The 14,798-nt window shown below is 36.2% G+C and overlaps 1 protein-coding gene across 5 annotated transcripts in view; it reads left to right on the forward strand.

Moving 5' to 3' along the window:
* Positions 1 to 14,798, forward strand: part of LOC132104209 (CUB and sushi domain-containing protein 3-like) — a 435,094-nt gene that overhangs the window by 235,897 nt on the left and 184,399 nt on the right. For all 5 annotated transcript variants that reach the window (XM_059509502.1, XM_059509503.1, XM_059509504.1 and 2 more), the window contains 3 exons: positions 2,737 to 2,824; positions 4,273 to 4,397; positions 12,955 to 13,076. In XM_059509502.1, the coding sequence (XP_059365485.1) occupies positions 2,737 to 2,824; positions 4,273 to 4,397; positions 12,955 to 13,076 (335 nt within the window). The remainder of the gene's footprint in view (positions 1 to 2,736; positions 2,825 to 4,272; positions 4,398 to 12,954; positions 13,077 to 14,798) is intronic.

Below are 14,798 nucleotides of genomic sequence, written 5' to 3' on the forward strand. Positions count from 1 at the left end.
CCTCAGCTGACTGGGATTCAACAAAAAAGCTGAATGCTTTTATGTAATTGCTTTTTCAGAATTAGAAGAAAATCTAATTTTGTGTCCGTTTTCATAGTAAAATCCAGTGCACTTGTGGGGCTCAAAGTATCAAAGTGTGTGTTAGCTTCACAAGCAAGAAAATGTAAATTAAATCCCACGCATGTCTATACACCTTGCACGTGTGCAGATATACAGTATTTAGCAATGGCTTTTTATAACACATTCACACTACTCCCACACTCAGTGATGTTTTCCTGAATGTTTCATTATGTAGGCTTATTTTGAATCAAACATGCAAAAAAAAAAAATGATTTGTTTGTTTGTGGCCATTTTCAAAGGCATGATTGGATGGATGATTGGACTGATAAGTTGACTAGTGAATGAGGAAATGAAAGGATAGACAGAGAGATAGGTTGAGTGATAATATTAACGCCATCTCACATATTACAGACATTCATCACAAACTGTCTGTTTTCGTCTGTCTTAAAACACAACATGTTAATTTCGTCATGTGTAGTTTTTGTTATTTGTTATTTGTTAGCTGTTGTCACCATCAATATGAGTCCACATTCATCACATCCTGGAGGTTTCCATTCAATTTAAACTCTGGCAAGTCAAGCTGTTTTCTTGTCTGATTCCTGGGTTAACCAATTTTGGAGCAGGCAATTAGACATTATAGGCACTATGTTTTATTCGTTTTTTAGAAATAATTTGAAAATTGAAATAATCTGAAAGCATCACTGGATAAATTTTGCCACATAAAATTCATAATATCAAATTATATATAATGCCACACTGTGAGACTTCCTAAAAAAAATTCATATCGACTATCTAAAATTTTTATAAAAGTCCATAAACTTGCATGTCAATTGCCAGGTATAGTGGGAGTTGATTTGAAATAGTAAGCATGGATTAATAGCATGAATAAAAATGGTAATTAACCTAGTCACAGTGTGGGCTGAGTATATCAATATTCAAAGCTCTGCAAAATACAGGAAAATCGCATTTTGACAATCTGTCGCTTTTGATGTTAGTCACAGTTTCACGCATTCTTTGACAGAATCAACCTTTGTATTGGTATGACATTTGCATATGCTCCATTTTCCCATTGCACCTTTGCAGAACCTTTAATAGTTAATGAAGAAGCCAGATTGAATCTGTACAAAGCACGAAAATGGATACTTGGAGGAAAAATGGGTTGAGGAGACTGACAGAAAAGTACATAGAAGTTTCATAATGTTTGAGTTGACGTTCTAACAGCTTCAGAGTGAATTGCCGCTACAAATGGGGCTAATTTTCAAATTGCTTGGTGAGATAACCAATAACATTCTATTAGTTTTTCTTCCTGTACTTCTTTTTCCTCATCTTTTTCTTGTTCTTTTTCCTCTGAATCACACAATGATCATGTTTAAAACTAGCAAACTCATGAATAATGTAATATTGTCTTGTCTTTCCACTTTATTTTGTGTTGTGCATTTATACGACATTTAATGTTAGTCATTACCTTTGACCTGTGGGATAAATTCACTAAACAGTTGCAGCACTGTTAACTAAAAAAAAAACCTGCATCACGATTATTTAAATTAAGTCTTTTTTCCCTACATTTGCATAAATTAGTAAATTGGCGTTAAAACAACAAGAACAGCCTGTGGAAATAAAGTACACCATCAGTAGTCATCCTTGAGTCTTAGTGAATTCCTCACCCTGTGTCTTGACCACACTTCAATCATTCAATCACAAGCCATTTATGGAAAGACCAGAACATCTTGAGCCTCACTTAAAGGAATGAAATATCCGGCAGGTGTCTACAAGTCTGAATAAGTAAACCAGAAATTAGAGGAAGCCACTGTTCCTCATTAGATTATTTTAAGGATCAAAAGATTTTGGGGACATTTGAACAAATGCAAACACATCCACTTAAGAACATAGTGATATGTGCAACTAATAAAATTGATACAACAACAACAAAAACCTATAAAAAAAATTGAATTGTAAAACTCTGCATTTGCAATGTAGATTCATTTTAGCTTCATTAATAGTTCAGGGTGCATAAAAAGTAAATTCAGTGGGGGTCATTTTAATTTTACAGTGCTGTGTTTGTATGCATGCTGATGATAGTGAGCACTTCTGCATTATGTTTAGACCTCTCTTTGCACTAATCAGCATATTTTAACTGCTTGGTTAAATGAAATTATAATTGTGCATTAATTTCATCACACATCTACATGTGCGTATGTGCATGTAAAGGACTGCATTTGAAGTCACTTTTACTTGGCTGGAAAATGTGAGGTGACACGGTCCTCTCGGCCCCAGACAGACAGTTATCAAAATTACTCACCTTCAGTCTAGTCACATGGCCCATGACAACCACTCTATAGTGTTTAATCTACTGTTAATACTACTGGTAATAAAGTGAACCCTCAAATTAGCATAAAAAGCTGTTAATATGATCTGGGATTTAACAATTACTTTCAATGATGTAGTCACACTCTTACAAAGTGACAACTGAACTAAGACACATTTGTGGGGACGTGTAGAGTTATCAGATCATTTGATGATGTGAGCATTGTGTGTTTTTGTCTGTGTTCACGTGAATGTGACCCAAGTGTTATGTACATTGTCAGCAGTTCTGTGAAGCCGTTTGCATGAGGCTTGAATGAGGAAAATTATGTTTATTTCTATGTATGTGTCTAATGGCAAACTCTGAATTCACAGTAAACGAAGGAGGAATCAAACAGGCCTCTAACTCCTGTCCAGACCCGGGGGAACCTGAAAACGGCAAGCGCATTGGCAACGACTTTAGGTAATCACCCTTAGGTACTGTGTGTCCTGATATTGGCTTCGCAAGAAGGTATCTGGTTACCATTATTCCCACATTCTCCACCAAGAAAGCCAGCATTAGGTGCTAATAATTACATTATTATTGATCAGTTGCAGCATTTTGATGTTTCCTAATATTCGCCATCATACACGCAGATGAAATACTGTAATATTGCAGTGCTAGTCTTCTTGGCGTACTGATTGTATTTTACACAATTTTTTTAGCAGAAGATTTGAGATAATATGCAGATGAGATAAAATAATTTCAACAAGTCAATATACTGTATAAAGCCCACATTTGTATTTATTGGAAGAGTAGTTGTGTAATAACTGGAATAATGAACAGTCAGTCCTTACATATAAAATTTTCCAAGAAGAGAAGAAACCTGTATTATGGATATAGTGCTTCTACACTGATACTTGTCATTAATATTGTAACATCTAAATATGTTGTTGTGGTGTCCTCTGTTTAGCACTCCCAGAGCATATAAATCATGTTCTCCAGACCAGGCTCTTCCAAGTCATGCTAATACCGGCTCCACAGGGAAGCTGATGATATGAGCATGGCTTTACTGCTAATTAGGGCTAGTCGATTCAAACTGTGACACTCATGTTATTTTGGGTTTTTGTGTAACATGGCTTTAGAATTACAGAAAAACCCCAGCAAATTAAACAGGAGCGTTTGATGTTTGTTAGCAGAGGGTTTAACACACAAGATCGCACAACATGTTGCAAAAGAGCTGTTTGCTGTTTCCTCAAATGAAAGTGTATGATTGTCAAAATGTGAAAGCATTTTTAAAGCATCAGCACTTGCTGAGTGGGTTGGTTGAGTTGGTTTGAACCTCAGATTGAAGAAAATGTTGAAGGAATGAAAGAAGCTTCAAACTAGATTTTATAAAGTATCAAGACGCACCACAGTATTGATTGTACACTAGCTGGGAGGATAAGACGCTGTTTTGATATCCCTTCATTTATTTATCCCCCTCTTGTGCATGCTGCAATACTTTTTTTCTCAAACTTCTGTATGTGTGTTGTGTGTTTGCATAGAACTGAGAGTAGACAGCATATTTAAATTGAAATTTCATGTTTTTTGGAAAGATGCTCAGTATTTTTCTGTGCCGTCTTGCCTGAATGACTGCTACAATGGTACACAAAGTTATAACCCATTGAACTCTGCTTTTAGCTATAAAAACCTTATTTTCATATGCCTCAAATTAAAAATGGCATTCACCCTGATTATTCAGTCATGCTAAATGGATTTGTGTTGGATCTGATTTGTTTGTCATCCTGTGTGTGTGTGTGTGTGTGTGTGTGTGTGTGTGTGTGTGTGTGTGTGTGTGTGTGTGTGTGTGTGTGTGTGTGTGTGTGTGTGTGTGTGTGTGTGTGTGTGTGTGTGTGTGTGTCCACGCATATGGGTCCTGATCCCCACAGTATTGGTGCCACAGCCCAGTTCATCTGTGATGAAGACCATGTTCTCCAGGGCTCCAAGAGCATCACGTGTCAGAGAGTGGCAGAGGTGTTCGCAGCATGGACTGATCATAGACCTGTTTGTAGAGGTAAGTCTGTGAACTGCAAACCACACTGAACATCTGTGTATATTTCTGTTTAAACTCAATAATTGTAAATAAGATTAATGTTAGACATTAATGTTATTCTGTTAGACTCTAAGTCTTTTATCGGTGGTCTAATTCTGCAGTTTAAATGGATAGTTCACCCAAAATGCTTCTATCAGCATTTACTCATCCCTGTGCTCCAAAATTATGTGCTGTAAAAAGAGATGTTTAGAAGAATTTTCACACTGCTTTTTGCCATGCAATGAAAGTAGATTAGTACAAAAGGTTGTCTCAAAAGATTTCAAAAAGTAACAAAAAGCTACTTAAAATTGGTGTATGCAACTTGTGTGTTATGTTCCAACTTTTATGAAAGCATGTGATATACAGTACAGACCAAAAGTTTGGACACACCTTCTCATTCAAAGAGTTTTCTTTATTTTCATGACTACGAAAATTGTAGATTCACACTGAAGGCATCAAAACTATGAATTAACACATGTGGAATTATATACATAACAAAAAAGTGTGAAACAACTGAAAATATGTCATATTCTAGGTTCTTCAAAGTAGCCACCTTTTGCTTTGATTACTGCTTTGCACACTCTTGGCATTCTTTTGATGAGCTTCAAGAGGTAGTCACCTGAAATGGTCTTCCAACAGTCTTGAAGGAGTTCCCCGAGAGATGCTTAGCACTTGTTGGCCCTTTTGCCTTCTGTCTGCGGTGCAGCTCACCCCTAAACCATCTCGATTGGATTCAGGTCCGGTGACTGTGGAGGCCAGGTCATCTGGCGCAGCACCCCATCACTCTCCTTCTTGGTCAAATAGCCCTTGATGCCTTCAGTGTGACTCTACAATTTTCATAGTCATGAAAATAAAGAAAACTCTTTGAATGAGAAGGTGTGTCCAAACTTTTGGTCTGTACTGTACTCTCAGAAAAAAAAATGTCACAGTAATTTATTTACCCTTTGAATTGTTCCTAGTAGTACCTTAAGGGTACATATTAACACTCTAAAGTACTAATATTAAGTACTTTAGATAAGTGTAGCTTTCCCACCAGCTGAAATTAGAGTTGTTTTTTGCAAAAATCTTGCCCTCAAATCTGATTTGTGTATATTCTGATATGGTGTGTCACTTTAGTCACATGACAAGAAAGAACATATGTGTTGCTGACATCAAATATAGTACAATAAATCTCTGCACGCAATATTTAAATATTCACTTATGTATATAGAGTTTAAGCAGCAAAACCTGGTCACCATTCAATTTAATTGTGTGGAAAAAGAGCAACTTGAATATTCCTCTCCTTCCTTTTGAGTTGCACTGAAGAAACTAAGCCATACAGGTTTGAGGTAGTGAAAATCATTTTTGATTGAACTATCCTTTTAAGATTAAACCTACACAGACTCTATATAGGTTGTCAGCCCTCGGCATTATGAATGTGGGTCAGTCATCATGAGGAGATATTTGGTCTGAATACATAGTAGGATTAATTATTGCTAGAAGGGGTAGGTTAGATGGGTGATGTTAATTAATTTCAGGAGTGTTTGCTGTTGTCTTGTGACAAGCTTACTAATCAACTTTTTTTCCACTGTATCTGATAATATTGCCATGGCAACTAGTTAAATTCAGAGCAAAAGAGACAGACAATTTTATCAGCATTTATGGATCACTGGATGGTCTGTTTATTTATTTATTTTTTGTTTGTTTTTTTGTTTTTTTAAGGGGCTTGTATTTCTTTTTTCCTTTTAAAGCACAATAGTCATGAATTCATTTAGCCATAGAATTAAGTTAATTCTTATCTCTGTGTTTATTCAAAACAAGGGCATCTTGCTATCATTGTAACCTCCAATCTGTTAGTTAGCAGCTTGCAACATCTTTTAATGCTCAGCTAGCCAGCAGAAGTGACTAGCCAGCTTTTAAATCCCAGTTGCACAGAGGTGGGAACGTTGTAAAACTGCACTGCTATTAGCACAAATGATGCATTTCCATGCAATGTAATTTACATAATTTCCTTTTATGAATATAATCATGTATTAGTCTGCATTGTTTTGACCTGTGCAATGGCTTTGTTGAGCTACAGAATTACTATGCATGTAAAATCATAATTATTTTAAATGACAAGGTTTATAAATGGCTTTTATTAAAATTTTTGTTTATCTTGCTTGATTTTTTAACTGGATCAGATAAATTATTAGGCTGGATGTAATAACAAGGGATATTAAGATGTCATATGGTCATGTTCTATGTCCATGGTCTATGTATTTAATTAGATTACAGTAGACTTTTCCCAGTTACAAATCTCTATTAAAATGTGTGACATGGGTCTTCTTTTGAGTCACAGCTTTGGATAGCCACTAATGAAAGGGCTTGCATATTCTTGTGCTGCCTTCAGCCAGTCAGGCCATAATATTTCTTCAGTTCCAGAGTAGACACATTGGCATTTACTACTCAGGATATTGGCGCAAAAACTTCTGTTTGGAACAGAGAGTACCTGTGAGCAAAGATGGCAGATTTCAACCTTCCTGGGAGCTCTGCACTAGCCAAGCATTTGCAGTTGATATGAAAGTGAATGCTGCAGGTGATATGGGTCTCTGTGAGTAGAACCTAGACAGTGTGACCCCAAGTGGCCACCTAGGGAAATCACAGGTGAAACAATTTACAGTTTGTCTTAGCAGTTAATTTTTATATTTATTTACCAGCAGCTAGAAAACGAAGGACAGGTGGCTCTTTAAAAACTTGTGCATTATTGAGTCAAGTGCAGTAATTATTGTCTTTTGAAATAAGAAAAGGCAACTAGTCTAGATGTAGGAGGGCGAGAACCCTTAAAAAGGTGGTATTGTTTCTGAGGTGGACTATTAATGTGAGTTTGTGTTTGTTAAGATAAGTATAGTGTGAGTTTTGTGGCTCTAAGGCTTCAGCATGCAGGAAAATTAAGATGTGGAACAGTGTTTGAGGTTTAATGATGTAATTGATCATTCTGGGTGGTGATTGTTTTTTTAGTTCAGCCTGTTCCAATGTCTTGAGTTTCCTAATCTTTATGTTTGGTGCTGACTTGGCCCATTTTCCCTGCAGAGGTCATATTCAATGTCAGGAAGTGTAAAACAGCAAATGTGGCTGGATATACAAGGGATACATAAAGGAGGTTGTTTTATCTGGTGCAGTGGGCAATTATCTTGATTCTTAGAACTAAAAGCTGAATGATAAGCTTCTTCACCTCAGATAAACAGCAATGTTCTCGAATTAAAATATTTGGCAATGGTAGAATCACACTAGGCAGTCAGGGTAATGTACTTTTAAACCAAAGAAGTAAGAAAAAAAATGGTGAAAGAGGAAGAAAATTTGTAAAGTGTTTATCTGGTCCTTAAATTTGTTTGGCTGAGCGGTGTTCCAATAGTATTGGGGATAAGTGACTCTTTCTGCTACTCAAGTCAAGTCACCTTTCTTATATAGTATTTATAAGTATTTAGCAAGATTTTAAAATGTATAAAATGTTCAATAATAGAAAACCAGTGCAGTGCTGACAGAACCAGTTTAATAGGGTCATACTTCCTGGTTCTTGTAAAAAACTGACAGCAGGAGTTTGTTTATTAAGTGTGCCCAATAAAGCATTACAATAATCGAACATTGAGGTCATGAATGCATGAATTAACGTTTCTGCGTTTGACATTGAGAGCATAGGTCGTAATTTAAATGCATTTAAGATGCAAAAATGCGGTTTTACAGATGCTAGAAACATGAAATTCAAATGAAAGGTTGCTATCAAATAGCACACATAGGTTCCTAACTGATGTCAAAGACAGTGTTTTAGATTATTAAATGCAGAGGTTCATAAAGTCATTACTGCTGTGCTGTTGGGAAATGTCTGTGCCTGCTGATGATTTATTTTTTGTTAATTTAGCCACTGTATTGAATAAATGCCTGGGTTGTGTTTGTTAAAAGAGATCAAAAGTAAGCAGATCTAGCTTTTTTCAGATTTTTCTGTATGTAGAAGTAATTTCCTTCAATGCAATGCAAAATACCTTTAATATTGTTTTCTTTCAGCTGCGCTCCATTTTCCGGGCTGCTTTAAGGCAAGAGTTTACTCGTTATACCACGGTGTCGGACTGTTTTCCTTAATCTTCTTTAAGGATAAAGGAGCGACCATGTCTTAAGTGCTAGAAAAGAGAGAGTCAATAGTTTCTGTTACACCATCAAGATTTTCCTGAGCTATTGGATATGCTGAGGAATGAGGCAAATAGGGAAGATTATTTACAAAGCCTTTTGTTGTAAAACTTATTCTGCAGTTACATTGTTAAGAGATTAGGTGGCAAAGTGACTTTTCTTTTTAAATGAATCACTGAGTCAACCAATTCATTCATCAACAGTAGCAAAACAAGTCAGAAATTGCATACACTTTTAGCAGATACTTAAATAAGTAATTACTTTGCAATCATTAATAAGAATGTTCTCCTTCAATGTAACTAGCACTGTATCCCCATAGTGTCCACTATAGGACGCAGTGTCTCATTCCATCTCAGGGAACCATGGTTACATCTGTAACCCGAGAGGTTCTATATACAGTAGTATGAATGTATGTAATATTAATGTAATCTGAACATACTATATCATGTTATCATTGTCAAGTGACCTACCAGTGTCAGCAGTGTCACTTTACTGCCATTCATTAATAGTGAAGAGGGATTGTATAAAGTGATCATTTTTGTTGGCGGACCACAAATAAACAGAAAAACTGACAATACTGTCTAAAATGTAATAGTACTTAAAAATGTATGTTACTAAATTTGACTTCTAAACTAAGTTGACTTCTTGTTTACAGTGTTGAACTGTTACAATATTGCACAATTGTGCCAGTATTCTGCTCATATGGTTTTGCTTAAATTTATATCTCTATAAAGCTTGTAGAGTGAATTTTCATATATGAACAGTCTATATTTTTAGTTTAGTTTGTGATTTCTTTTTCTGTTTAAATATACCTTGATTGCAACAAACGCCAGTCTAACGCAAGCAAGAGGTCTCGTCACTGTTTTGTGAAGGTGGGATAAAAAATTACAGGCTATTGTTGGCCAAGTAATGAATTGTTTGCTCATCCTGTCCTTTAATTTTATAGATAATTTCTCTCTGGCTGCTTTGCTACAGGCGAGAGAGCCAAGCCAAGGCTGTTCATTTAGCAGGCCGTAATTGAGCTGTCAAGGAAGGCACAAGCATGCACAGATATACGTCACTGTGAGAAGTGATGTAGCTTGCTGGGTCGCTTCCCTGAGCTCTTAAATTGTCAGCTTGTCCATAAGTCGTTGTTGCAGGTATGTAAGAACAGTACAACAACACTGAGACGTAGCGACAGGAATAACAGCAGGGATGGACTTGTGAATTGTTTATGGACACCCTGTGTACACCGCATCAGTAATGTATCTCTTAGTATCGTGTGTCTAGAGAAATGTTAGAAGGACTAAGAAGAATTATGAGATGAGATAACATGATGGAGAGAGAGATATAGAAGGTAAAACGAACAGCAGAAGCATGTACTGTCATTTATTGTCCAATAAAAAGAACAAGACCAAACAAACAGGTCAGAGAGCAACCAAATTAGTACTGAAAATGTTTGATCCTAATGTGGACTAGCATTTTAATCAAATTCTTTTGATTAAAAATATTTATTTTCAACTGTTATATATACACTTTTCTATTCTGACTGTTTAATATATATTTCAAATGTAATTTATTTCTGTAAAGACAGAGCTGAATTTTCAGCAGTCATTACTCCAGTCTTCGGTGTCACATGACCTTCCGAAATCATTCTAATATCCTGATTTGGTGCTCAAGAAATGTTTCTAATTATTATTGATGTTGAAAGCAGTTCTGCTGCTTAATAATTAACATTTTACCCTTTACCCCATCATTTATGTATTCTGATTTCAATTAGCATCGTCTCCGTTGGTTTGTGCTGTCTAAAGCCATAAAAAAACAAACGGGCACCTAAGTGACAAGAAAGTATTCATTTAGTAGACAGCTAAATATAAGTATTATAAAAAATATAAGTATTAATGAAACAGAAATGTTCAAGAAACATTTTATATTTTTTTATTTTACTATTTTATTTTTATGACAAGAAGAAAAAAAAATTTCACATTTGCTTGGTCTGTTACATTTTGCCCATTTATTGTCACATTGACAATAAATGTGCAATTAACATGAAATTATAAGTTGAACAAAAAGCTGTTCATAAATAAGTGCAGTACAAGAAGAAGAGGGCAGGGTGTTACATTTGTTTAACCACAAATAACTTGTAGCCTGGGGTAGAAATCATCCTGTGATATGCAAGTGACTTGCTAGCTGTGTCAGATTTGTGTTAAGAAGTGCCTGCAGCTATCTGGACAGCTGCCTTCTTCGTTGGAGGTCTGCACGCTCAGAGAACATGACCACCAACTGCGCAGGCTTACAAAACCCCAATCCCCCTGCAATGTTACCCACTCCAGAACCCACTCAGTATGGATGAGAACTGTGTTTCTGCATGAGTCCACACCCCCAACTTTGTCTCTCTCACACTCGTGTGAATTTTGTGTGACTATCTCTCAGCAGGTCCCTAACCTTAAGCTCTCGACTAAATCACTACCTTCATGTCACTTGGGTGCCTGTTTGTTCCTGAAGCTACAGGCTGCACAAACTAATTGAGAAGATGCTACATGAAATCATGCAGTAAATTACCTGTATCTATGTAATTTTTTTTTTTACTTCCCAGGGGTACGCTGAGTTAATCATAAATTTTAGTTCTTCCATTTTTTTGGGTCCGACACCTGACATCCTCCTTTTGCATTCCCTTTCTTTTTTGAGGTTGTTAAAAAGTATAATGAGTAAACTGAGAAATTTGTTGTTATGTGAAGTTTGACCCAGAAATGTGTTCTGATGGGGTCATGGACAGATAAATTGAAAGATACAATGCAAAATTCAATTAATAACATGAACCAACCTTCAATTATGTACACCAAGGATGGCAACATAAATACATAAATAATATGTGAGATATTTGCTATGTAAGTAAAAAATTATATTATTGCTGTATCACTCCGTTCTAAACACTGGTTGGAAATCAGGAGATTGTAATTATAAGCACAATTATCAAATGCCTTTGGTAGCCTTAGTTTTTAAATACAATATATATATATATATATATATATATATATATATATATTTCTATAATATTGTTTGTTTGTTTAATAAGCTAATATTAACTAATTATATAATCTTGGGAAAATGTTTTTAAAATACCATGAATTATTTTTTACACATTCCTTTTTTTTTTTCTTTTTTTTTTTATTGAGCCGTGAAAAATATGAGAAAATGTGACTCAGACAACATTGAACAAAGGAATTGCTTTTAACAGGGATGAATATGATTTGTGCCAACCACAATGTTTTTAGCTCAGTGAATTATTGGCTGCAGAGAGCTTGAAGCCATTGAGATTCAATTTTGTTTGATGAACACTTCTAGTACTTGATCTATGTGGGGTTTTTTTTGTTGTTGTTGTTGTTGTTTTGTTGTTGTTGTTTTATGCAGTTCATTTAATGCATAGAGTCACAAGATGCATATGTAAGATGAGGTAATATTTAATAATTTGCCAAGCTTTATAATATGTTATTATTAATAAACACACACACATACACTTGGCCCTCGGCTCTGACTGGCTGCACATAGGTTTATTGGTATTCCTCACATGATTGTTTGTAGGTGATTCACGCAAACATCTCATCAGTTCAAGCTAAAGTTTATTACGGATGCCAGACTGGAGAGGGCTTGTCACAGGATACTTCTCTAATTAGGAGCCCCTTGACGAAAGAATGACTTTCAGAGGAAAAATAATGATTTTGGGCCTGAAGGAGCCTCACGGTTCCACTGTGCTTGCATGAGATAATGAGTTATTCATTTTCAAAAGCAATCAAGATGTCAGGAGCTGATAGTGAAACCTGCTGCCATTGGCGATAATGCCTCCTTGTCTTTTTTATCAAAGCCCTGTCACTTTGACACCAACCATAATAAATGCAGCATAAATACAAATACATAAATACAGCATAAACCCATAGAAGTCAATGTTAAGAGATCACTCTCACTGACTTTGGGAGAGAAACATCAGAGCGTGTCTACTTAGCAAATTATAACTGACGTTTCTATATTAAGATGATGAATCAGGACCAAGTGTGTTTGGCTAAGCCTGCTTCGAATTAACTCATTTAGCCGGCATGAAGTTAGTCATCTGAGGGTTTGATTGGATTGCTAATCGTTGACAAATTAAGACGGTCATGGATGACTTGTGGAGGCTTGTGGCTTATATTCCAATATGAGCCATGCAAATCCCGCAAAAACATTATGAGCGGTAAGTGAAACTCAATCCCTTGAGATGGTAGGGTCGCAGACTTTTTTTTCCCTAATTATCGAATCAGTAGTAGAAAACATTAAGTGGCCGCGGACAACAGCTGAAACCAATTAGCTGAGGCTTTGACGTGTTTTTTGAAGAGAAAAGGACCTTCTGACTTCTTTCTCTTTTTTATCTCTCTCTTCCTCTGTACAGTGAAAACTTGTGGATCCAATCTTCAAGGTCCATCAGGGACTTTCACCTCACCAAATTTCCCCATTCAGTATGAGAGCAACTCCCAGTGTGTGTGGATCATCACAGCCAGCAACCTAAACAAGGTAAGAGCAAAAATGTGTCTTTGCTAATGCTGTAATACCTTTTATATTTTATGACATTTAGGTGTTACAAGAACAAAGGTTACATAAGTATGTTACATCTATGTAACAAGATATGTTACATCTGTTGCACTCTCCTCTTACTCTGTTTATTCTTGGTCAAATCAAGGGATTAAAAAAAAAAAGACTATTCCACATACAGTTATCCAAGATACTCTGATAAGCAGCATTTCTGCTTCTGTTTTATCATTATTATTGTAGCATTTGGACAAATCAGACACACAACTAAACTTAAACTTAAATATAACAAATAATATCTAACGCAGCCTCATCTAACCAAAGAGTCTATGAACCCTTCTCCCGAAATGTAAGTATCATATACATTTACATTTATCTGACGCTTTTATCCAAAGCGACTTACAATTGCTATATATACTATATATTTATGTCAGAGGTCGCACGCCTCTGGAGCAATTAGGGGTTAAGTGTCTTGCTCAGGGACACATTGGTGTCTCACAGTGGATTCGAACCCGGGTCTCTCAAACCAATGGCATGTGTCTTATCCACTGCGCCAACAACACCCAAGATGTACTGGCAGCGGTGGGATATATTTAACTAAACAAAACAGAGGTTTAATATAAGCTATAGACCCCATTATAAACAGCGCTGATGGCTTTACTCAGGTGGTTAACTGACTCTTTCATAGCTTCATTCTCTGTATCATCTAGTAAATCTCATTTGTCCTTTCCCCTGTATGAGTAATTGTATGTTTCTTTGTTCGTTTGTTAGACTAGTTTGAATTATTGTTTAGTTAATAAAACTCTTGTGCCCAAATTACATGAGTTTCTGATTCTGCCTTACAAATCAATGTTCCTTTACGATTCCGATTTTGCTACATGCTCTAATTCATTAATACTGTATGAAAGTATTTTCTCTGGCCACGAAAATATCCTTTCTTACAGTGTATATAAAACATTTTGCTAAATGTTCGCTGGACGAACAGATTAGTTGATTTAATTCTGCTACAGTAACTACTAGCAGCTCAGGTTTTAATTTCTGAAGCCGAGCATTTTTTAGATCACTTGACTTCATAAATGATAATCAGCTAAATTTGCAATTGATTTTAACAAGATGTAAGGAATTTGCAAATTGGACATCATTAACCAAAAATGCAATGAAAGATTTCCATTACAGGTTGTTTCAAAGTCGTTACATATTTAAAAAGTGGCAGCTTACATGTTTTGTTTTGTTTCTTGTGAACACTGAACATTTTGTATCAGGTGTCCAAGATTCTCCTACCACTCTACCACACCTAGTTAAGTTTCTGTCGTAACACTGTGGTCCACAAGTTGGCATTAGTATTCTGGTGTGACTCTGCTCAGCTTCTAGTACAGGGCCTGTGGTGATGCTGTCGCTGTATCAGAAAGAGAAAGAGTGCATGGGGGTCTGCTCCTTTGACTGCCCTGCCTCTCCTGGCCTTCTGTGTGATTGCTCCTGGCCTCCTCCCTTGTCCTTTTTTGCTTGTTATTGTGGCCTCGCCCCCTACAAACAGCGCCCAATCAGTCCCTTCTTCCTCACAAGGTCCTTGCAATTTTATAGGGAACTGCATGATGGGCTTTGTTAGTTATGTGTGTGTAAAGGTGAACAGTGTCTGTTTCATTGCACTTGTGAATTTTATAGCCACACTTCAGTTTAATTCCAATATTTTGAGTTGCACCCCCACAA

Source organism: Carassius carassius, chromosome 25 (genome assembly GCF_963082965.1).
Source record: "Carassius carassius chromosome 25, fCarCar2.1, whole genome shotgun sequence".
In the NCBI taxonomy this organism is placed as follows: domain Eukaryota; kingdom Metazoa; phylum Chordata; class Actinopteri; order Cypriniformes; family Cyprinidae; genus Carassius; species Carassius carassius.